Here is a 24,598-nt window from a genome sequence, read left to right as displayed (position 1 = left end):
CGGCCGTGGCCCCTCGTTCCCTGCGCGGTGATTATATCGGCCGTGGCCCCTCGTTCCCTGCGCTGTGATTATATCGGCCGTGGCCCCTCGTTCCCTGCGCTGTGATTATATCGGCCGTGGCCCCCTTTTCCCTGTGCTGTATTTCCCTGTGACCTGTGTGCTGGCCAAGCCCAGTGGATAGTCGCTGGGAACGAATAGGCCTTGCTGTAGCCAGGGGCTCTCTGTGCCACATAGCAAAGGCCCACAGCAAACAATGGAGGGGAGGCAAGAAATGACTCTTTCAGCGTGGAAGGCGTGAGGCAGCCTGGGCACTGGAGTGCTCTCCACTGCTCCGAGCCAGCCACCCCTCGGGCCCAGGCGCCTGCCTTGCCTGCTCTCTGCTCAGGACAGGGCTTGGTCTCTCACACTGGACCAGCTCTGCCTGGCCACCAGGGGCCTGGGATGGCTCTTGGGATGCCCAGAGCTGGGTGTCACCATGTCACCCCTGCTGGTTCTTAGGGGGGTGCCAGCTCCCTGACCCCTTCCGCCTGGCAGCCACCCAACCGGCCGAGGCCAGCCTGCTCCACAATGCTAGGCCCGCAGCACGCCCCAGATTCTCTGATGCAGCTGCGGGTACCCACACTGCCCAATTCCTGCCCACGTGCAGGATGAAGGAGGGGGGGCGGTTTCTGCCTTCTACTTATAGCCCCAAACTTCATGTGTCCTCCGAGTCCAGAAAACCCCCTTAGCTTATTGGCTGGCATGTAGCTGCCCCGTTGATTGCACCCGTGCAAAGACTAAGCACCGGTTCCCCCTGAGCATGCGCTAAGTGCGGGTCCAGCAAAGAGACTGGGAGCTAGGTCCCCCCCCCCCCCACGCACACACAGACAGGCTGTTGGGTTCCCTTCATACATAGACAGGGTGCTGCTGGGTCCCCCACACGCACAGACTGGGTGCAGGGTCCCTGCCCCCACAGACTCGGTGCTGCTGGCCCCCCCCCCACACACACACTCACAGACTGGGTGCAGGGTCCCTGCCCCCACAGACTCGGTGCTGCCAGACCCCCCCCCCCACACACACACAGACTAGGTGCTGGGTCCCTGCCCCCACAGACGGTGCTGCCAGACCCCCCCCCCCACACACACACAGACTAGGTGCTGGGTCCCTGCCCCCACAGACTCGGTGCTGCCAGACCCCCCCCCCCACACACACACACAGACTAGGTGCTGGGTCCCTGCCCCCACAGATTCGGTGCTGCCAGACCCCCCCCCCACACACACACACAGACTAGGTGCTGGGTCCCTGCCCCCACAGACTCGGTGCTGCCAGACCCCCCCCCCCCACACACACACAGACTAGGTGCTGGGTCCCTGCCCCCACAGACTCGGTGCTGCCAGACCCCCCCCCCACACACACACACAGACTAGGTGCTGGGTCCCTGCCCCCCTGTGCATCATTTGGATGCCCCTCAATCGTCATCTGCAGCCTGCCGCTGCCCCAGCTCTGGGGACCGCCCCATGTTTAGATAATACCAGGTGATACTTAGCCTTCCCTGAGTGCAGGGGGCTGGACTAGACGACCGCTCAAGGTCCCTCCCAGCCCTACAAGTCGATGCCTGAACCCATTTGTGCTAAGGATGATGTGGGGAGAGCCCCTCCCTGGTTATATTTAGTGGCTGTGTGAGGCTGCTGCCTTGGGCACCTGCTGACAGTTTCCAGTTACAGCTGCACCCGGAGCTTGATGTCTTGAGGCCTTCGGCATCTGGGGGTCAGACTTGGGCCGTGTGCCGGAAATGTAGGCAGGACGCAGGACGCAACGCTGGCCCTAGCCCTACAGGATGTGCACCAGGGGTCCTGTACATACGGCCTCCACTCTGTATGGCCTCCACCATGGCCTCAGCCCCCCCCCCCACATTCTCCACTGTGGGGATCAGCCTCCCTCCCTCCATACAGCCTCCACTGTGGGGATTAGCTCCTCCCCCATAGCAGCCTCCACCGTGGGGCTCAGCCTTCCCCCCACTCCATACAGCCTCCACATGGGGTTCAGCCCTCCCCCCACTTTGTATGGCCTCTCCACTACAGGTGCTGATCAAACTACAGCTTGCAGCCCCACCGTGGGGTGTCTCAGCCCCACCCCCGGCATTTCCACTGTTAGATATTTAGCCACTGCCTTCCTGCCCCATGTCTGGCCTGATACTCCCCGATAGTGGCCAGCTGGGCCCCCTCCTTGCCCTGTGTCAGCCTGGGGCCTGAGGGGCGAGGGCAGGATTGAGCAGCGGGGATGAGCCATGGGTCTGACCTGGAGTTTGGGGGAAGGGATCAGGCAGGGGGCCCCTTTGCTCTGGCCCGTTTGGTGGAGAAAGCTCCCAGCCGTTTGTATTAGGGTTTTGCTTTTATTCCCCACTCCCCATCTCTGCAGTCCCTGGCCCCAGCCCCGCCCCGGCCTATGGCCATGGTCCCTGGTAAGCAGCGTGTCCTTGGTCCCTGCCTGTGCCTGGCAGCAGTGTCCACGGGCCCCGGCTCAGCGGTAACGGCGGCTCCTCAGCAAAGTCCGGTGGGTGCCGGGCCCCTCAGGCTCCAGCCAGCCGCACTTGACGTGGGCCATGGCAGCGCCGGCTGGGCTGCGCTGGGCGGGGTCGGGGGTTAGCAGCCCTCGCAGCATCTCCTGGGCCTGGGCGGTGAAGCGCCCCCAGTGGGGCGGGCGCGGGCGCACGCGGGGGCTGCGGTGCCAGCGCGCAAAGTCCCGGTAGTGCCTGTCGGCGGCCGTGTGCCAGGGGAAGTAGCCGGTCAGCAGGCAGAAGAGCAGCACGCCGAGCGCCCAGGCGTCCAGGCTGGGCTGAGCCGGCAGGCGGGCCGAGGGCCCCAGGTTGCACAGCTCGGGCGCCGTGTAGGGCAGGTTCTCCGGCAGGGCCTCGATGGCAGTGCCCCGCGGGCAGCTCAGCCCAAAGTCGGTCAGCTGGACGCGCCGGCACTCGGGGTCGAGCAGCAGCACGTTCTCGGGCTTGACGTCGCGGTGCACCAGCCCTTTGGCCCCCATGAATTCCAGGGCGCTGGAGAGCTGCAGAGCACAGCGCTTGACGGGCAGCTCCGCGAGCCCGACCCCCACCTGGGCAGAGGGACCACGCAGCGCGCTCAGAGAAGGGCTCCTGGACCCACTGCCCATCTTGGGCCAGGAGGATGGGAGCCAGAGCCCCAGAGGGGGGCCAAGCTCCGTGTCCCATTCCCCTCTCCCCTCCCCGGCCCAGCCAGTGCCTGCCTAGGGGCTGGATGGAGCCAGAGCCCCAGAGAGGAGCCGAGCTCCGTGTCCCATTCCCTTCTCCCCTCCCCGGCCCAGCCAATGCCTGCCTAGGGGCTGGATGGAGCCATAGCCCCAGAGAGGGGCCGAGCTCCGTGTTCCATTCCCCTCTCCCCTCCCCAGCCCAGCCAATGCCTGCCTAGGGGCTGGATGGAGCCAGAGCCCCAGAGAGGGGCCAAGCTCCGTGTCCCATTCCCCTCTCCCCTCCCCGGCCCAGCCAATGCCTGCCTAGGGGCTGGATGGAGCCAGAGCCCCAGAGAGGGGCCGAGCTCCATGTCCCATTCCCCTCTCCCCTCCCCGGCCCAGCCAATGCCTGCCTAGGGGCTGGATGGAGCCAGAGCCCCAGAGAGGGGCCGAGCTCCGTGTCCCATTCCCCTCTCCCCTCCCCGGCCCAGCCAATGCCTGCCTAGGGGCTGGATGGAGCCAGAGCCCCAGAGAGGGGCCGAGCTCCGTGTCCCATTCCCCTCTCCCCTCCCCGGCCCAGCCAATGCCTGCCTAGGGGCTGGATGGAGCCAGAGCCCCAGAGAGGAGCCGAGCTCCGTGTCCCATTCCCCTCTCCCCTCCCCGGCCCAGCCAGTGCCTGCCTAGGGGCTGGATGGGAGCTGGTGCAGCAGAGAGAGAAAAGGGTCTATGGGAGGGCCCTAAACCCCATCCTCTGAGCCAGCCAGTCCCTGCCCTGAAACCCAGGGGGAGCCAGCACCCCAAGAGGGGAAGGCCACGTCCCACTGCCCACGCCCTGTGCCAGCCAGCCCCTGCCCTGGGGCTGGGTGTGGACCGGCGCCCCCTCGAGGGAAAGGCCCTGTGTCCCATGTCTGCCCCCGCCCACCCCCGTGGTACCTGCGGCTGCAGCAGGGCGAAGAGGTCCCTGGCAGGGGCGATCTCCTGCGCGAAGACGTAGTGGTGCGCCGTCTGGAAGGCGATGCCCAGGGCGCCTGCGATGCAGGGGTGGGTGGCCAGGCTCAGCGAGATGCAGTATTCGCTCAGGAAGCCCCGCAGCTCAGTGTCCCGCTTCTCGATGAACTTCAGCGCCAACGGCCGGCCTGGGGGGAGGGGCAGAGCGAGGGGTCAGGGCTGCCCCTGCCCCCGTAAGAATGTACCTCTCCCCTCGCTGGCCCAGACCCCGCCCCTCCTTGGATCAGCCCTCCCTTCCCCACCCCATACAGCCCTGTGGGGCCAAGAGCTGCCAGACTAGGATCCTGGGGCCTGGCAGCTCGTGGGGACTTGGGGGCAGAGCTCTCCCTCCCCAGCTGCAGCCCATCAGGGTGGGCGTGTGGCGCTGGCGCTCCCGGGGGAACAGGAGCGGTAGGGTGTGTGGGAGAGAGGGCCCCTTGGGCACAGACTGGCTCCCTCACCAGCCCAGGCCCTACCTTGCAGCTGGTGCACGGCCAATAGCACCTGGCCGAAGGAGCCTCTGCCCAGCTCTCTCAGGACCGTGTACGACTCGGTCACCTCCAGATGGGGCAGGTTCTGCGCCGTCAACTCCATCATCTCCTCCAGCTGCTGCTCCACGCCCCATGGGGCGGGCAGGGCCATAGCTGCAGGACAAGGGACTGGGGTGTGACCTCCGGGAGCAGTGTCCAGACAGCCCACCCGGGGTACCATGTTATTGGCCTTAGACCGCCCAGGCCCTGCTCCGCCTGGGTGCCTGGGGCCCTGCCCAGCAGACAAGTCCCCCGCAGGACTCGGGGTGAGTTGGACTCACTGGGCAGAGCTTGTGGGGTGGAGCAGGAGGCTGGAGCCCAGGATTCATTCTTGGGGAGACCCCTCGGTGGGGGAGGGGAGCTGGCACTGCAGGATTTTTCCAAGAGACAGTTTAAAAGCTGAGGCCTATAGATCCGTGTACACAGGGACCCCCGCCCCTGGCACTGAGCTGCGACTGCCTCCAGGGAGGGCATGGGGCTGTTTATACACGGACCCTCGCTCAGAGGTGAAATGCAGCCACCTCTGGGGCGGGGTGCAGAGGCTGTTTCACACAAGAGTAATGGCCCCTCGAGGCCTGACAGCTGCTTCCCCCCATGGGTCCGGGGGCACCAAGTTCTGGCTTTCTGTAGCTGTGAACCAAGGAGGCATGGCTCCCCCCTTGGGCTCTCCTTCCAGCTTGTGGAGGCCGGGCAGACTGACTCAAGGCCCCACTGATGCGCTGCCTCTGGGGATGAGCAGCTCTGTTAATGACGCCTTACTGCCCCACTAAGCCTGAATTGCCCCAGACTCCTCTACAACCCTGGAGCCCTGGGCCAAATCATACTAGCAGCAAACCCGCTATAACTTCTTCATGTAGGCAAGGCTTTAGGCAGAGCTAGGAGGCAACCTAGGCAGCCTGGCTCCTGCTCTAACCATTAGACCCACTTCCCTCCCAGAGTCAGAGCTAGAACCCAGGATTTCCAGTGCCTAACCGCCTGCTCTAGCCACTAGACCCTACTTCCATGCCAGAGCCAGAACCCAGGAGTTTCAGCTCTTAGCCTCCTGCTCTAACCACTAGACCCCACTTCCCTCCCAGAGCCAGGGATGGCTTCTACTGGCGTCAGTGCCCCCCAGCACCATGTGCAGTGGAAGCAGGAACAGCAGCCCCAGATACCCTTTGGCATCTTCAGGCAGGGAGCTGCCAACAGCAAGAGGGGGAAACACCAAAATGACCTGCCCGGGAGCTTGGGGGTGCCGGGCTGCAGGGGGGCCCCACTTACCTGCCTCCTGCTAAGCTACTCACAGGGGAGCTGCTGATTCCAGCCCCTTTACTTCCCTGCCTCTGTGCGTCTGCCCAGTGGCCCAGGCTGAGCCTTTTATCCCGTCAGCCCCGGGCTGGAGAGGGTCCCGTGGTGCCTGGCAGGTCCCAAGCAGCAGTGTGAGCCAGGGGTCAGGTGCGGTCAGTGCCGGGGGCTGGCATTCACTGGGCGGGGATTAGCAGGCACTTATCTGGGTTATTTTTACCAGCTGGCACTGAATGCCCCAGCCCCCACTCTGGTTTACTGCTCCCTTCACCTGGCCCCCCAGTACGAGCTTGTCCCAGGTGTTCCTGGAAAGTCAGCTCCTGGAGGTAGGGGAGCCCCCCACCCTGGTAGCCCATAGGGAAGCTGCAGGGGGAGGGACAGGGCAGAGGCCCCGCTGGAGTCAAGCTCCAGGGAACACTTTCACCCCCAACAGATCCCAAAACATTTTCTGCCACTCTCTGGGCTGTTTATACCGGAACCCCTCAGCCAACACTGAGATGCAGCCACCTCTGGGGTGGGGCATGGGAGCTGTTAATACAGGAAGCCCTCACCCGATCCTGCAGCCACCTCTGGGGAGGGGCATAGGAGCTGTTAATACAGGAAGCCCTCACCCGATCCTGCAGCCACCTCTGGGGAGGGGCATAGGAGCTGTTAATACAGGAAGCCCTCACTCCACACTGCCGCCACCTCTGGGGTGGGGCATGGGAGCTGTTAATACAGGAATCTCTCACCCGATCCTGCAGCCACCTCTGGGGTGGGGCATGGGAGCTGTTAATACAGGAACCCCTCACCCAATCCTGCAGCCACCTCTGGGGTGGGACATGGGAGCTGTTAATACAAGATCCCCTCACCCGATCCTGCAGCCACCTCTGGGGAGGGGCATGGGAGCTGTTAATACAGGAAGCCCTCATCCGATCCTGCAGCCACCTCTGGGGTGGGGCATGGGAGCTGTTAATACAGGAACCCCTCACCTGACCCTGCAGCCACCTCTGGGGAGGGGCATGGGAACTGTTAATACAGGAAGCCCTCACCCGATCCTGCAGCCACCTCTGGGGAGGGGCATGGGAGCTGTTAATACAGGAATCTCTCACCCGATCCTGCAGCCACCTCTGGGGAGGGGCATGGGAGCTGTTAATACAGGAACCCCTCACCCGATCCTGCAGCCACCTCTGGGGAGGGGCATGGGAGCTGTTAATACAGGAACTCCTCATCCAATCCTGCAGCCACCTCTGGGGTGGGGCATGGGAGCTGTTAATACAGGAACCCCTCACCCAATCCTGCAGCCACCTCTGGGGTGGGACATGGGAGCTGTTAATACAAGATCCCCTCACCCGATCCTGCAGCCACCTCTGGGGAGGGGCATGGGAGCTGTTAATACAGGAAGCCCTCACCCAATCCTGCAGCCACCTCTGGGGTGGGGCATGGGAGCTGTTAATACAGGAACCCCTCACCTGACCCTGCAGCCACCTGTGGGGTGGGGCATGGGAGCTGTTAATACAGGAACCCCTCACCTGACCCTGCAGTCACCTCTGGGGAGGGGCATGGGAGCTGTCAATACAGGAAGCCCTCACCCAATCCTGCAGCCACCTCTGGGGAGTGGCATGGGAGCTGTTAATACAGGAAGCCCTCACCCCACACTGCCGCCACCTCTGGGGAGGGGCATGGGCATTGTTTACAAAGGAACCCCTCTCCTGGTGCTGAGTCCCCCCATCATCAGTCCCCCACCCTCTGAGTGGGACACAACCTCTTTGGCACGGGGGCCTTACCCATGGGAGCAGCTTGGCTCGGGAGCACCATGCCCGGCCGGAACAAGGCCAGGCTGGGCTACATTTTGCAGCACCAGACCTGTGGGGTGGGTGTGTGAGTGGTGGTCTAGCACCTGGGCAGGCTGCGTGGGCATAGGGAGGTGGAGAGGGGGCGTTTCTCAAGCAGGAAGGGGGCTGGGATTGTCCAGGATGCTGAGACACCAGAGAATATGTCCGTCAGCCCCTCCCCCACAAAGTGGAAATCCCAGCAACAGTTTGGACTTTGTGTGACTTTTGGTCAGACTGATCTGAGACCCCCTTCACCACACAGGGGCACTAGGGTCGGCGCTATGGGGGCGTGACCCCAGGCAGCCCCCCGTCCCACCACTGAATTGCTCTGAGTAGGCTATTCCAGGGGGCTGGGAGCCCCGACTGCTGATGCACGCCTCCCATGCCTTTGCTATCCCCATGACCCCTGCAGATCCTGCCCTGGCTGCAAGGTATGGGGCAGCGAGGGGAGGGCCCTGCCAGCCCAGGGAGCTGCTGAGACTGGGGTCGGCAGGGGAAGCTTGGGTTGCCATGATCAACAGACCCCTGCCACGGCCAAGTACCGTGGGGTGGCTCCCTCTGTTGTTTTCCCAGGTCTCTGGGTGGCAGGAGGGCAAAGGAGGACTGGGAGCGGGGCAAGGGACGGCTCAGGGGGGCAGAGACTTGGCCCATTCCTCTTCCCAGAACCATGGCAACTTGGCCACAACAAGGGCCTATTCTAGGATCCCCTTGGGGGCATTTGTGCTGGTAGCATGACAACGGCCCCAATACAGCACATGGTATTTGCTCTGGGCGGGGGTGGGAGGGGCAGAGAGAGCATGTGACTCCCCTATCTTCAGCCCCCCCACCTGCGGGCCAGAAGCAACCTCTTCAGCACAGGGCCTCACCTGTGGGAACAGCTTGGCTTGGGGCCACCATAACCAGCAGAACAAGGCCAGGCTGGGCCACACTTTGCAGGCCCGATACCACTGAACAGGGCACTCCAGACTTGCTGAGGGATGCCACTCCCGCTTCCAGGCATTAGAACCAGGGCCATGTTCCTGCCCTCTGCCTGAGGACCAAACCCTATGGACACCAAATCGCCTTGGTGTAGCGTGAGGGATGTTTATAAAGGGACCCCTTGCCCCGCACGGAGATGCAGCCACCTCTACTGTGATGCAGCTGTTTATACAGGGCCCCCGTACCCTATGTTGAAATGCAGCTGCCTCTGGGGTGGGGCAGCTGTGTATAAAGAGACCCCGCACCTAGTCATAGAATCATAGAATACTAGGACCGGTAGGGACCTCGAGAGATACAACTCCACGTGGGCTATAGAAGTTTGTCCAGGACGCAGGTTTCACCCTCAGACTCCAGGGGAAAATGCCCTGAGTTGTACAACCCTACGGAAGAGTCAGGATCCTTAGTGTGAGTTTTTCAACACCAGACATCAGGTCCAAGAGGGGCAGCTGGCACCAGGGCCAGCAGTGACTGTGAGGGGAGAGAACCCTGGGCCAAAGGTGGGAGTTGTCTGGAGCATTTTATGAACTTTCTGATCTCCTTGCAGACGACAGCTCAAGACCGAGTGCCACCAGGAGGGCTGCCCAAGCTGGCATGGCACAGGGGAAGGCAGAGGCAGGCTGGTATGGTTCACCGATTGTTCCTGGTAAGGCAAGATTTCACAGACTCCTAGAAGATGAGGTTTGGAAGAGACTACAGGAGTCATCGAGTCCAGCCCCCTGCCCAAATAGGACCAACCCAACTCAGTCCTCCTAGCCAGGACTTTGTCAAGCCAGGACTTCAGAACCTCCCTAGGGAACCCACCCCAGTGCTTCCCCACTCTCCTAGGGAAATTGTTTTCCCCAATATCCAACCTAGCCCTCCCCCACTGTGTTAGTCTGGCAGAGCTGTGAACAACGTGCTGGCAGCTGACCCAGCTTGGTGGCAGCAGAACGCTCACCAGCTGAGGCAGCAGGGTAACAGTGTCTGACAATTCTGGGAACCCTGCGCAGCTCCTCAAAGATGGAGAAATTCCCGTTTGTTGCCTGCTCATAGAACCAAAGCAAAATAGCCCCGGGGTGGGGAGAAGAGAGTGCCCCAGGGGAAGGGCTGGGGTGGGACTCCGTTCTGCTGCTCCCGCCCAGGTTTGGGGGTGAGCCCTAGGACAGAGTAGAAACGTGGATCGTCCAGTCTCTCATTTCCAGGCCTTCCCAGAGCTAAGGGACAATTCCTTTGCTCCTCCCATGTAGTTCACCTCCCCCAGGGGCTGCAGTTTGTGCTGGGGGTTGCTGCCAGCAGGCCCTTCAGCCTGGCATCCAGGCAGGCCGTGCAAAGCGCCTGCCACTGGAGGGAGCCCATGGGTGAGAGATACGGAACCTGGCTCCCCGTGCCAAGGTGGCAGCGAACTGTGACCCTGCTGCATTTACACCCTTGATGTGTATTGTAGTGAGGGTTGGAAAAGGGCTTGGTCAGGTGACCACTAACTGCTGGATACTAATCTCTCTGGCTATGTCTACACTGCAGAGTTTTTCTGCAAAAACTCACAGAGCATCTACACCTCAAGCACATTTTTGCGCAAAAAAAGAGCTTTTGTGCAAACAGGTGTGTGTGGACAGGGAACGGGGGTTTTGCGCAAAAAGAGGCAATCAAAAAAAGCCCAGGTGCCCATTCTGTAAATAGCAATCAGTTTCCTTTTGAGAGCGCGTCAGGGAACTGAGCCAGTCTCACTCCTTGAGCCATGTTCTGCCTGGCAAAGTGTCCTTACTTCCCCCACCCTGGCTATGGTCCTGTATCCCAGCAATCTGCCAGTCCCAGCACCACAGACCTTGCAGAGGCAATGCCATGGGTCGCTGAGATTGCCCTAGTCCCACTGGCTGAAGTCAGGGTCTCTCTGTGAGGTCATCGCCTCCATACCACCTCTGTCCAATAGGCTGAGATCCTGCAAAAGACCCTTGTGATGTCATTGCCACACCCACCCTGCCCTGGCAGTGTTAATGTCCTGCTCTTTGCCAGCCACATTGGGGCTATGTCTACACTGGCAGGTTCTTGTGCAAAAACTTGCCGGGTATCTACACTGCGCGTGTGTTCTTGCACAAGTAAATTTACAGTACAGTGTCGGAAAACAGGGCTTCTTCCGGAAGAGTTATTCCTCTCCTCACGAGGAATAAGCCTTTTTGCACAAGAGCTCTTGTGCAAGAGGGCAGTGTAGACAGGCAGCATGAATTTCTTGCACAAGAAACCCCTATGGCTAAAATGGCCATCAGAGCTTTTTTGCACAAAAGAGCGTCCATGCTGCCATAGATGCTCTTGCACAAAAGCACATCTCTTGCGCAAAAGCACATGCCAGTGTAGACATGCTCTCGTGGAAGACTTTTTGCACAAGAACTCTTCTGCAAAACAGTTCTTGTGCAAGAAGCTGCTAGTGTAGATGTAGCTGGATGTTTGAGCTACTCCCCATGGATTACCCCACACAGAGTGTTCATTCTAGGCAGCAATCTGGCTCACCTGTAAAACATGAAAGGCTGCTCCACTCATGTTTTTATGAATTAGCTGATGGTCTGGCAAGAAGGAATCATTAGAACATCTAATCTGACCTCCTTCATTTCCTAGGCCTTCTGGATGGCAGAAGAGCTGTCCTGTTCACACCTGGCATTGGCCACTGTCAGGAGACAGGATACTGGGCTAAATGGAACTTTGGTCTGACCCAGTATGGCCGCTCTTATGTTCTTATGAGGGCTGCCCACCACTTTTCCATACTGTGTTGCCTAGTGCAGCAGTCTGGGAGCTGACCTTGTCTGTGAAGAGACAAAAAAAGCATTGAGTTCTTCAGCTTTCCACACATCGTCTGTCACTAGGTTACATCCATCATCCAGTAAGGGCCCCACACCCTCTCTGATCACCCTCTTATTGCTAACATGCCTGTAGAAACCTTGCTTGTTACCCATTACTTCCTTTGCTAACTGCAATTCCAATTGCGCTTTTGCCTTCCTGATTATATCCCTGCATTTTTGAGCAATATAGTTATACTCCTCCTTAGTGAACTGTCCAAGTTTCCACTTCTTATAAGCTTCCTTTTTGTGTTTAAGCTCACCAAGGATTTCACTGCTACCACGTTTGCTTTTTTTACTGTGCATCAGGATGGTTTGTTCCTGGGCCTTCAATAAGGCTTCTTTAAAATACTGCCAGTTCTCCTGGACTCCCTTCCCCTTCATGAGAACTGGGTTCAACATTCCAGTGTCAGTCTCCCCAAGGCTGGATCACGTCCTGTTCTATACTCACTCCTATAAGCCACCAAGGATGACTTTAATCTTTCTTACTACAGCTCCACACTGAGATCACCTGTGGAGCGGCTTGTCCACTCTGGCCCCCAAATCCTTTTCAGAGTCACTGCTTTCCAGAGGCATAGGTGCAGCCTGACTCCTTTGGTCCTTAGGTTTGCATATGACTTTATTAAAACTAGGAATGTAAGTGACAAGTTGACTACCTGATAAGCAAACGCTTATTGGATAGTCAAGTAGGACCTCGACTAGTCACTTCCCCGCCCTTTCTGCCTCTACCAGAGAGAGGCAGCAAGGGGGGGGGGGAGCACGAGCAGGTGCTGGGAGGAGCCAGCTTAAAAGCAGGTTCCCCCAGCACCATCTCCGCAGGGGGCAGGGGAGGCAGAGGGCAGTAGGGATTGAAACAGTCCTGCTCCCACCAGGTCCTGGCGGCTGCTCCTCTCCCTTTGAAATGTACAAAAGCCATGGGTAGCTCTTGTGCATTTCAAAGGGAGAGAGGCAGCAGGATAGCGAGCATTTAACATCCCTAATTAAAACCTCATTGTTCAGTATTTTAGAAGAACTAGACCATTAGAGAATCATGAACTTCTCAGAGACAATGAATGGAGGGAAGCAGCCAGAGTACTCACATACATGTTTGGATAAGACTCATTTCCTTGGTCCTAAAAGAGAATAGCAAGGGCATGAGCCTCCTCCTTTTCAATAGCCCCATGCTTGCTCAATCAGTGTTAAGACTCTGAGACTGTGGTAGGAGTCACCTGATGTCCCCAAGATGGGCCAGGTCACCACCGGAGAGCATCGCTCTTGGAGCACTCTTCTAGAATGACCCCTTTATGAGGGCCTCCCACAATGAGAGCTGGAGACCAATCCCCCACTCCACACATACAGAGCTGATGATGATGGGAGGAAAGCAAGGGAAAGGGACAAAAGATGCAAAAAGAGAAAGGAGGGGTGGAGGAATAGGGAAAAGAAAAGAAAACAAAAAAGAACCATGTCCCCAGTGATTCTCAGAGACAAAGTCTTAGGTGGAAAATACAATACTGACATCTCAATCCAGTGTTCCCTGTGCCTAGAATTCAGCAGGAGCCAGGATGATCAGACTGAACAAATCTCTTGGAGGCTCTTATCTTCTAAATGGGGATGTCAATTTTCTAGTAAAATCAGTCAAGCAGAGATAATTAGTGCATCTAATCAGAGTCGCTGCAAAATCAGTCAAAGACAAAGAGAAAACTCCAAAGTTGTCCTCGTGCTCACATTCGTTAATCAAAATACTCTCTCGTCCTTCAGAAAAGACCTCAAGAAGGAGACTTGCTCAGGTAAAGCCATACGGGTCTCTGAGGTTGGCCTGGTCCTGTGCTCCTGGCCTGTTAGCTGATAGCAGAATCTCTCTGTGAGGTCATCACCTCCCCATCACTTTTGGCCAATAAGATGAGGTCCTGCAAAAGGCCCTTGTGATGTCACCACCATGCCCACCTTTCCCTAGCAGTGTTAATATCCTGCCCTTGGCCAGCCACACTGGATGTTGGAGCTACTCTCCATGGATTATTTCACACAACGAGTGTTCATTCTAGGGAGAAAGCTGGCTACCCCATAAAACATCAGAGGCTACACCCCAGGCCTCACTCACGTTTTCATAAATTAGCAGATGGTGTGGCAAGAAGTAACCTTCAGATCATCTAACCCCCTTCAAATTCCAGGCCTCATGGATGACAAAAGAGGTGGGAGGTTTTTGGCCAGAAGAGACAATTAGTGCATCTAATCGGAACTCCTGCAGATCATAGGCCTCCCATGTAGCACAGTCGCTAGTTTTAAATCTAACATATGCCAGAAAGGCATCTGGTCTTCATTAGAAGACATAAAAAGATGGAGAATCCCCATCATTTTCCGTGGAAGTTTCTTTGGTGAATCATTCTCACAGGTGAATAGTCACACCTCTTTTCTCATATGAATTGGTCTCTTTTCAGTATCCATCCTCTGGCTCTTGATTAATGAGCCCTTTAATACCAACAGTTTCTCTCCATGAAGCCATTTCAACACATCCATTAAGTCACGTCCTAATCTTTTTTCTAAGCTAAACAGTTTGAGGTCTTCCATTGGCTCACTCAAAGGCATTTTTCTCCAGCCCTCAAAACATTTTGTGGCTCTTTCCTGCCCCATTTCCAAGTTTTCACCATCTTTTCCAAATGTTGTCACCAAAGCTGGATGCACTATTCCAGTCTCTGTGTCACCTCCCTCGCCCACTCACTGCTCGGCTGCTACATCCAATGATGCACTCACTCTTGTTCATCAAAGCATCTTACTGGACACCCATGGCAAACAGCTTGCCCAATATAGCCCCTAAGTTCTCTTCTGAGACACTGCTTTCCTGTATCCACTTCCCCATTCTGTAGGTGTTCCCTCTGATTTTTTCCATCTGTGTGTGGAATACATTTTGTTACATGCATTGAGGCATGTGCAGATGAGTGGGTAGCATCAGTAGCAACACATGCTGCCAGCTGTGGGCATTCTGCTTATCAGCTGGGTAGCACTTGAATGTCTCATGGGTGGCTGCCCAGGTGCTCCGTTTACAGTGAACACTAGCCAATAGTTCACCCGCTGCCCATGCCTCTCTATAATGAGTGTGAAATGGGTTAGGACCCACAGTGCCAAATCTAACCTACCTCCTTGTGCCAGTACCCTGAGGGGTTAGGATGAGAACCAGGGCTGGGGCACAGTTATTATTGTCATAGTAAATGTAAATAAAATTCATGAGAAAGTCGTGGGAAAACTGTATAAAATCAGGGTATGGTCAGGGAGAGCGGGGGATTGAGGTCAATGGTGAAAGCAAGCCAGCATGGGGCACTGGTAAGTATTTGGACTGCTGGGGGCAGCACTCTGGATGCTGCCAGCATAGCAAAAAAAATTGCTTGTCACTACACCCTATGCAATGCAGCCACAGTTCACCCAGGCTCCTGCCCTGGGGAGCTGGCGGCCAGGCAGTGCTGGGGAATGGACGACCAGGCAGCATAGTGGCTGCCCTCTCAGCCCCAAGTTCCCCACTCCCTGCCCTGATCCCTCCTCACACCTCTCAACCCAACCTATTGACCTTACTGCACCACCCACATCCCCACCGCCATGCCCAGAGCCCTCCTACATCCACACCCCCCCAAGCCTTGCCCTGAGCTCCCCGCCACACACTCCACCCCACACTTACAATTCTTATAGTTCTACCGTAACACCTTGCAGCCTCCGCTCTGAGTCCCCTTTTTTGGGGGCGGAGGGGTTTGTAATATGACAGTACTTATAAGAAATTCAAGTTACTTTTTCTGCCTGCTGCTGACGTAGCAGCCCATCTGAAGCCGAAGAAGGCACGGAGATCTGTTAAAGTCACAAGATCCATGACCAAATGGTCTCCTTAGTTACGGTCAAAGGCACCCACTCTCTGGGTAAAATTAGCAGGGTGAAGAACACCCACCGGCAGCCAAGTTCCAGCCCTCTGTCGCCCTCCCCACCAGCCCCACGCCTTCCACTGGTGGCCCCACTGACCAGCTCCTCCACTGCCCTCCCAAAGCTTCCATAGCACCACAAACAGCTGATTGGGGCAGAAGGAGGAGGACCAGGGATGGGATGCACTCAAGGGAAGAGGTAGAGCAGGGATGGAGATTTGGGGGAAGGGGTGGAGTGAGGGGCAGCCATGGCGCAGAAGGTCAGGGGTAGAGCACCAATGGCCGTGGTTAACATCAGATCTCAGAGTAGGTTAGAATTAAGTTTCAGGTTAAGGTTAGTGTGAGAGTCAGGGTGAGGTGCAGTTTTAAAGCCATTCTGGGTTAACTGGATAAGCTAATGGCTTTTCAATATAAAACACCCCACACCTTTTTTAAAATGAGTCCTCTGGCACCTTAGGATACGTCTATACTGAGGAGCTATTTCGGGATACCGGAAGTATCCTGAAATAGCTATTCCATGTCGATTGAAGCAGCCTGTTATTTCGAAATAGATTTAGAAATCTATTGGCTTATTGCAATGCTGTGTAAACAGCACCAAATTACAAAATAAGCTATACAAATTGCGTAGCTTATTTCAAGCTAAGGGTGCTGTGCAGATGCACCTCTAGAAACTGATGTATTAGGACATAAGCTTTTGTGGGTTTTTGCAGATACAGACTAACATGGCTCCCCCACTGAGTCTCTCCAAACCTTATAGTTTATTAATGATTTAAACTGATTTTAGTTTTGGCCATTATTAGGCAACAGCACCTGCACAAACTCTCACACACATCTATTAACAACCACACCCAGGACACACACTAAACACAGTCCTCTGCACAATGCACAACCACATGCACATGGTTACACAGTTCCATAAATACACCCCACCCCCACCTCAGCGCTGCCTCCCTGACCGCATTGGTATCCAGTTCAGAAGCTATCCTCCACTCATCCACTCCTGCACCCCATCTCTCTAGGACAGCCCCTTGGAGAGTCCCCTTCCCCCATCCTCCGAGGGCACGGGTAGGAAAGCTGCAAGCCCAAGAGCGGATCTGTCCCCTATTTTAAATTCATCCAGGCTGCCAGCAGGAGGGGGGAACTGCAGGTGGAAGGCAGGGGTAGGGGGAGAGGTCGTCCCCCCATCATTGCCTACCCACCCAAAAGTAGGGGCCCATCCAGTTTTCCTAGCCTTGATTTTCTCTGGCCTGTGGCCCCCAAGTGATTTTTTTTTCTGTGGGTCAATGGCCCAGATAGAAAAAAAGGTTCCCCACCCCCACCAGAGTCCTTACACCTCTCAGCCCTGGGTACCCACTGTGCCCCTCCCCTTAAGGACAGCCTCCCTACACCCTGTCCCACACCATGGCCCCCCGAGAGTCCCTGCACCCCTCCCCAGGATACCCCCAAGCCCCTCCCCTACCACAGCCCCCCGAGAGTCCCTGCGCCCCTCCCCCAGGATACCCCGAGCCACTCCCCACTACAGCCCCCCGAGAGTCCCTGCGCCCCTCCCCCAGGACACCCCGAGCCTCCCCGCGCCCCTCCCCCAGGATACCCCGAGTCCCCCCCCACAAACCCCCGAGTCCCTGCGCCGCTCCCCAGGATACCCCGAGCCCCCCCACAATCCTCCGAGAGACCCTACACCCCTCCCCCAGGATACCCCGAGCCCCTCCCCACAGCCCCCCGAGAGACCCTACACCCCTCCCCCAGGATACCCCGAGCCCCTCCCCACAGCCCCCCGAGAGACCCTACACCCCTCCCCCAGGATACCCCGAGCCCCTCCCCACAGCCCCCCGAGAGACCCTACACCCCTCCCCCAGGATACCCCGAGCCCCTCCCCACAGCCCCCCGAGAGACCCTACACCCCTCCCCCAGGATACCCCGAGCCCCTCCCCACAGCCCCCCGAGAGACCCTACACCCCTCCCCCAGGATACCCCGAGCCCCCCCAACCCCCCAAGAGTCCCTGTACCCCTCCCCAGGATACCCCCAAGCCACTCCCCACTACAGCCCCCCGAGAGTCCCTGCGCCCCTCCCCCCAGCACTGCCCCTCTCCCCATCAGTCCCGCCCCAGGGCCGGGCACGCGCGGTGCATGCTGGGACACCGAGGCATTGTCCGGTCCCGGCTCGGCCGCGGCGCGCGCGGTGCATTGTGGGGTGGAGCCCCAGTGCCCGGGTCTGCGGGACCGAAGGGAGCGCGGCAGGTACGGGGGGCGCGGTGCACGGGAGGAGCCGCGAGGAGCATTCGTTGCACGGGGGGGGGCATGTCCATTGCACCGGGGGGCATAGAGAGGGGGCAGGTCCATTGCACCGGGGGGCATGGAGAGGGGGCAGGTCCATTGCACCGGGGGGGCATGGAGAGAGGGCAGGTCCATTGCACCGGGGGGCATGGAGAGGGGGCAGGTCCATTGCACCGGGGGGCATAGAGAGGGGGCAGGTCCATTGCACCGGGGGGCATAGAGAGGGGGCAGGTCCATTGCACCGGGGGGGCATGGAGAGAGGGCAGGTCCATTGCACCGGGGGGCATGGAGAGGGGGCAGGTCCATTGCACCGGGGGGCATAGAGAGGGGGCAGGTCCATTGCACCGGGGGGCATGGAGAGGGGGCAGGTCCATTGCACCGGGGGGGCATGGAGAGAGGGCAGGTCCATTGCACCGGGGGGCATGGAGAGGGGGCAGGTCCATTGCACCGGGGGGCATAGAGAGGGGGCAGGTCCATTGCACCGGGGGGCATGGAGAGGGGGCAGGTCCATTGCACCGGGGGGCATAGAGAGGGGGCAGGTCCATTGCACCGGGGGGCATGGAGAGGGGGCAGGTCCATTGCACCGGGGGACACGGAGAGAGGGCAGGTCCATTGCACCGGGGGGCATGGAGAGGGGGCAGGTCCATTGCACCGGGGGGCATGGAGAGGGGGCAGATCCATTGCACAGGGGGGCACGGAGAGGGGGCAGGTCCATTGCACAGGGGGACACGGAGAGAGGGCAGGTCCATTGCACCGGGGGGGCATGGAGAGGGGGCAGGTCCATTGCACCGGGGGGCATGGAGAGGGGGCAGGTCCATTGCACCGGGGGGCACGGAGAGGGGGCAGATCCATTGCACAGGGGGGCACGGAGAGGGGGCAGGTCCATTGCACAGGGGGGCACGGAGAGAGGGCAGGTCCATTGCACAGGGGGGCACGGAGAGGGGGCAGATCCATTGCACCGGGGGGCATAGAGAGGGGGCAGGTCCATTGCACGGGGGGGCATGGAGAGGGGGCAGGTCCATTGCACAGGGGGGGCATGGAGAGGGGGCAGGTCCATTGCACAGGGGGGCATGGAGAGGGGGCAGGTCCATTGCACAGGGGGGCATGGAGAGGGGGCAGGTCCATTGCACAGGGGGGCACGGAGAGAGGGCAGGTCCATTGCACAGGGGGGCATGGAGAGGGGGCAGGTCCATTGCACAGGGGGGCACGGAGAGGGGACAGGTCCATTGCACAGGGGGGCACGGAGAGGGGGCAGGTCCATTGCACAGGGGGGGCACGGAGAGGGGGCAGGTCCATTGCACAGGGGGGCATGGAGAGGGGGCATGTCCATTGCACGGGGGGCATGGAGAGGGGACAGGTCCATTGCACCGGGGGGCATGGAGAGGGGACCGATCCATTGCACAGGGGGGCATGGAGAGGGGGCAGGTCCATTGCACCGGGGGGCACGGAGAGGGGGCAGGTCCATTGCACGGGGGGGCACAGAGAGGGGGCATGTCCATTGCACGGGGGGCACAGAGAGGGGGCATGTCCATTGCACGGGGGGGCACAGAGAGGGGGCAGGTCCATTGCACCGGGGGGCACGGAGAGGGGGCATGTCCATTGCACGGGGGGGCATGGAGAGGGGGCATGTCCATTGCACGGGGGGGCACAGAGAGGGGACAGGTCCATTGCACGGGGGGGCATGGAGAGGGCGCAGGTCCATTGCACCGGGGGGCATGGAGAGGGGACAGGTCCATTGCACAGGGGGGCATGGAGAGGGGACAGGTCCATTTCTTGGGGAGGGATTAGGGTCTATTGCAGGGAGAGGGGACATGAGGAGGTCCATTGCACGCGGGGGGGCATGTCCATTGCAAGGGGGGCACTGAGAGAGGAAAGGTCCATTGCACAGGGGGGCATGGAGAGGGGGCAGGTCCATTGCACAGGGGGGCATGGAGAGGGGGCGTGGTCCATTTCATTGCATGGAGGGGGGACAGGTTCTGTTACATGGGGGAGGGCACGAGGTGCAATAGAGGGGGCTGCTGGGCCTGTTGCACAGAGAGAGGGTGGGGTCCATTGCACGGGCCAGGTCGGGGTCCTTTGCTTAGGGGGGCATAGGGTGCATCGAGGGAGCTGGGCCCATTGCAACAGATGGAGGATGGCAGGTGGGGGCTGAGAGTGGGAGGGGACCAGATTGGGCAGGCAGCTGTCTGTCACCCCCATCCAGCTGATGCTGTCTCCGTGTCCCCTGCAGCAGTGGCGGTGGCTTCCCACGCCCACCCTCTGCCCGCAGGGCCATGGGGGATCTGGGCCTGGGCCAGGAGTTCCACACGTGGCATCAGTTCAGCAGCTTCTTCGATGACTGGTGCGAGAAGCACAAGGTGCTGTTCATCATCGCCAGCCTCAAGCCGCTGATCTCGCTCCGCCAGAACCCGCTGCACTACCAGCCCAGCCTGGCCGCCACCCTGCGCTTCCGCTTCGTCCGCCTCATCTGCAAGCACAGTGGCACCTATGTGGGACAGAGCACTGTGCAGCGCAACCGGCTGTGAGTGGGGGCCCTGGGCTGGCTGGGCCACCGTAATCCCTCCCATCCCCCCGGCTACAGACCCCCCCTCTCCCCAAGTCCACACTGCAGCATTTAGGTTCTGACAGCAGATGTTTTCCCTCGCAGTCCTGATGCTGCAGTTGCATGGTGTTCTGCTTCCCCTTAGGCGCAGCTGGAGACCTGTCATGATCCTTCCGCTCTGGTGGCCAAGGGGGCCCTGTGTGGGCCTGGGGGAGCTGCCATTAGCCTTGCCAGGGGATTGCTGGGCGTTGCAGCTGAGTTGTACTTGGGGCTGCTCCAGCTGCTTCCTGGTGAGGGAGTCTCCAGGCTGGGCCATGCCCAGGGTTAAACGTATTGGTGATGGGGCTCCCTGGCCTGCCCTAGGTGTGACAGTTTGCAGCCTGAGCCCCTCTCCTAGCGCTGTGGCAGCTGGAGCATCTCGCTGGCCCTTCTCTGTTTAGTCTCCCCAGGTCAAGGGATGAGTCGGGCACAGGGCCAGTGTGGCTGGCCGGCCAGAGCTGTTCACATCGCTGGCAGCAGCAGGTGACACCTGGCTCTGCTTCAGGCGAACCCTTCTGCCATCCTGTAGGCTGCCCCCTTGCTGACTCCTCTGTTTCCCCTACCCAGCAGTGAGAAGATCGACTGCCCCGCCTCCATCACGCTGCGGCTGGGCCCCAAGAAGGACCGGCTGGTGGTGATCGAGGCCAGCCTGGAGCACAACCACAAGCTGTCAGAGGTGGAGTTTGCTCACTACTTCAAGCGTCACCAGCTGGAGGCCAGCATGGGGCTGCCCATTCGCATCACCAACAGCGTGTCCAAGCGGTTTCTGGCGCCTGACTTGATCTGGAACCTGGAGGACTACAGCAAGGCTAAGGACAAGGGCATGTGCGAGCTGCTGAGCCAGCTGGACGGCCTCTTCAAGAGCGACCCAGGTGCCAAGGTCAAGCTGGTCTTCCAGGAGGACGTAGCTGTGCTCAACAGTATCTTCCTGGCCACGTCACACATGCGGGGGCTGGTGCAGCGCTTCCCCCGCTGCCTCTATATGGACAAGGCGGCCTGCGTCAACAGCGAGTTCGAGCTCTACTCGGTGCTGTGCCAGGACAGCAACGGGCGGGGCCGTGAGTGCGCCTACTGCGTGGCCCGCCGGGGCGTGCCCGACCTGGTCATCTTCATCGTGGCCTCGCTGGTGCAGAGCGCGCCAGACATCAAGCTGAAGGTGAAGTGCCTGACGGTGGGGGCAGGCATCACGGACGTGGACGCGGTGGAGGAGGTGCTGCCCTGTGCCCGGGTGCAGATCTGCCGGCTGCAGGTGCTGGAGGCTCTGTACTGCAAGGCGCGCGAGCTGGCTGTACCCAAGGAGGACAAGGTGCGCAACCTGCTGCACAACATGGCCAACGCCAGCTCGCCCCGCGTCTACAGCCAGTACCTGAGCGACCTGGAGGACGTGGCGCCGCTGCCCTTCCTGCAGTACTACCTGGAGCACTGGCATCACAACAAGGGCACGTGGGCCGAGTGCTGGGCCTTTGAGCGCAACCGCGACTGCCCCTTCCTGGAGCACATGAGCTTCCACCAGCAGAAGCTGCGCTCGGCCCTGAGCCCGCCCCTGGGGCTGGCGGCCTGCGTGCGGGGGCTGCTGGAGCTGCAGGCGCTGCGGGTGGAGATGGCGGCGCTCAATGAGGAGCGGGTGTCGGAGCTGTACCGCGCCGTGTGCCCGCCCGACAGCGCCGCGCTCATCGCTGAGGAGCTGGGCCTGGCCAAGCACGCCAACTACCATGTCAAGGAGGTGCCAGAGGGCTTCCTGCTGGATGGCGGCATCTGCTCCTTCCTGGTGAGCCGCGACCTGGCCACCTGCTCCTGCTCCATCTACGTCTCCAGCCGCCGGCCCTGCCGCCACCTCTTTGCCACCCGCCTCTGGACTGGGCAGCCCCTGTATGACCCTGGCTTGCTGCACTCCCCTTCGGGCAGTGAGGGGCAGGACACCTAGCACTGGGCGGCTGCCCTAACCGGAGTTTGTTTGCGCTGGGTGGCTGCACCCCCTGTCAGGCACTAAAAGGACCAGCCACCTCTTGGCCCCAGGGTGCCCTGTGGACTGACAGCCTCAGGGCTGCTCCCACAGAGCTGCTGTGGCAGTGGAGAGCAGGAATTGCCTGGGGTGGAGAGGTGAGACCTGCCTGCCAGCAGGTCCAGTGGGTGGTACTGGGGGGGTGCGTGGGATGGGAAAATCCCCATGGCACAAGGCTGAGGGCGCATGGTCTTGGGGCAGTGAGAAGGGGCCTGGAGGTGCTTGGGTGGGCGGGGGAGGGGGCTCTGATTGGAAGTGACACTTTATAAGCTTCCCATCAATAAAATGCCATTTGGAAGGTGCTGTTTGTGGCATGGGGCAATTTGAGGAGAGAGAGGGCTCCCTGCCTGGCCCTCAGAGCCCTGCCCCCGCAGTGAGTCCAAGGCAGACAGACTCCTGGGAGAGACGGGTTCCCTCTGCAGGGGCAGCGCACCTCAGCCAAGATTGACAGCGATGCTGGGCAGCATCGTGAACATCAGCAACACGCAGCCCAGGCCATCTGTAGCTCAGAGACCTGGAGGTTCAAGAAGAGCCCATTGTGGTCAGCCCCGAGCCCAGGCCAGCTCTGTCTCCCCAGCTGACCGCCTTGGTGAGAGCCTTGATTCCTTCTTGATTCCTTCCTGGTCTGCTCCTGCCAAAAAGTCGAGGGTGGCCCTTGAGGGGGGTGGCCCCTGCCCACAGGGTCTGCTCCATGTGTGGCCAGGAAGGGTAATGAGAGACCCCTATTTGCCAGAGAGGGGATGGATGGGAGCAGGTCAGTGTGACCCTGCCCCCGATCCGCAAGTACTGCTCAGTCGTTGCCCAAGCTCAGCTGTCCCAGTGCCCCCCAGCCCACTAGATAACCCAGAGTCCCAGCCTCCGCCCCCATAACCACTAGACTCCACACCCCTCCCAGAGCTGGGGATGGAACTCAGGCTCCCCCTGATCCTCTCCTGTGACCCAGCAGTTCCCAACCGCTGGTCCACGCAAACCACTGGCTGCCAGGCTGCGGCGGGTGCCAGAGCTGAAGCCGTCTGTTCACAGCAGCTCTGGGGGCAGAGCCTTAGGGTCGGGCAATAGGGGCCCAGGCCCAGGGCACTGCAGCCTTGCCCCCCCCTCGCCCGTGCGGTTGGAGCCCCAGTGCGTCAGTGCGTGATACAGCTCCCAGGGAAGAAACATTGCCCCTCCCCCTCTCCTGGCTGGGGGAACCGGCAGCGAGGCTCAGGGCTTTCTCTCCCCCTCCTCCACAGCAGGAAGCCAGCTCTGGTGCTCCATTTGGGGTGGGGGGGGGGGGCAGGCTGCAGTGCCATGCTGGCTTCCCACTGGGAAGAAAGCCCCAAGTCTTGCTGTGGGGAAGAAGTGCTCCCCCACTCCCAGCGGATGTGCAGCTGTTCCCCCAACCAGGGGGAAGGGGAGGGGGAGTGTTTCTTCCCCATGAACGGGACCATGCAGCAAGGCTCGGGGCTTTCTCTCTCCCCCCGCCCCCACCAGCAGGAAGCCAGTGCCGGCGCTCCAACAGAAACCAGTCAATGGGAGCAGTGGAGGCTGCGTCTGTGACCGGCATGGGGAACGAAGGCAAGTAAGTGCCCCCCACCTGCTCATGCCCAGACCCCCACACGCACAGCCCGCTCAGGTACCACCACACTGCTGAGACCCTGCAACCCCAGTCTGCTCCTGCACCCTCCCCCCAGCCCGCTCCCACTCCTGCACCCTTCCCCTGGCCAGACACCTTACCCCCAGCCTGCTCCTGAACCCACTCTTGCTCCTGCACCCTCCCCCCAGCCCACTCCTGCACCCTTCCCCTGGCCAGACACCTTACCCCCAGCCTGCTCCTGAACCCACTCTTGCTCCTGCACCCTTCCTTCTGACCACACACTGCACCTTCCTGTGCTCCTGCACCCTCCCCCCGGCTGGACACCCTACTCTCAGCCTGCTTCTGCATCTTTCTTCCCATCCAGACCTCAGACCCTCCCCCACTCCTGTACTCCCATTCCTCTCACTGGCAGTCCTGTCCCGCATGCTGAACCCCCCATTTTTGTCCCAACCCCAGAGCCTAGAGGGTCCACAAAATCCACTAACCCTGGAACCCCAGAAGAGTAAATCTGGTCTATGGGAACCCCTGAACTCAGTCCTTCCTGTCCTTCCCGCAGTAGGGCTGGAGCGCCAGAGGAGTGAAGTGCCTCAGGTGGGTGATACTGGGCAGGGAGGCAGTGTGGGCACGCTGGCAACGCAGGGCTGGAGCTGGGGGCGCAGGAGGGAGGGAAGTGCAGGGGTTGGAGTAACGGTGACAAAATGTTGGGGGTAGGGGAACAG

General features: G+C 59.9%; 2 protein-coding genes across 5 annotated transcripts; one reads left to right on the top strand and one right to left on the bottom strand.

Annotated features, from left to right (window-relative positions):
- Positions 1 to 1,419: 1,419 nt before the first annotated feature.
- LOC102445017 (serine/threonine-protein kinase SBK2-like) lies at positions 1,420 to 6,901 on the bottom strand. 4 transcript variants are annotated; one of them, XM_089770306.1, is made up of 4 exons: positions 6,830 to 6,901; positions 4,641 to 4,808; positions 4,111 to 4,313; positions 1,420 to 3,084 (listed from the first exon to the last, which is right to left on the bottom strand). In XM_089770306.1, the coding sequence occupies exons 2-4, from the start codon at positions 4,804 to 4,806 to the stop codon at positions 2,500 to 2,502; spliced, it is 954 nt and encodes a 317-aa protein (XP_089626432.1). In that variant the 5' UTR covers positions 4,807 to 4,808; positions 6,830 to 6,901; the 3' UTR covers positions 1,420 to 2,499. The 4 variants fall into 4 exon arrangements, with proteins under 4 accessions (XP_089626432.1, XP_089626433.1, XP_025045409.3 ...); XM_089770307.1 differs by lacking the exon at positions 6,830 to 6,901 and adding an exon at positions 6,530 to 6,668; XM_025189624.3 differs by lacking the exon at positions 6,830 to 6,901 and adding an exon at positions 5,978 to 6,420.
- Positions 6,902 to 17,556: 10,655 nt separating this feature from the next.
- LOC149523203 (uncharacterized protein ZSWIM9-like) lies at positions 17,557 to 23,500 on the top strand. The gene is made up of 3 exons (XM_089770292.1): positions 17,557 to 17,687; positions 19,954 to 20,244; positions 20,872 to 23,500. The coding sequence occupies exons 2-3, from the start codon at positions 19,997 to 19,999 to the stop codon at positions 22,226 to 22,228; spliced, it is 1,605 nt and encodes a 534-aa protein (XP_089626418.1). The 5' UTR covers positions 17,557 to 17,687; positions 19,954 to 19,996; the 3' UTR covers positions 22,229 to 23,500.
- The last annotated feature ends 1,098 nt before the right edge of the window (positions 23,501 to 24,598 follow it).

The sequence above is a fragment of the Pelodiscus sinensis genome, chromosome 18, assembly GCF_052426305.1.
Source record: "Pelodiscus sinensis isolate ZL-2025 chromosome 18, ASM5242630v1, whole genome shotgun sequence".
Classification (NCBI taxonomy): Eukaryota; Metazoa; Chordata; order Testudines; family Trionychidae; genus Pelodiscus; species Pelodiscus sinensis.
This window is presented reverse-complemented; position numbering and strand designations above follow the sequence as displayed.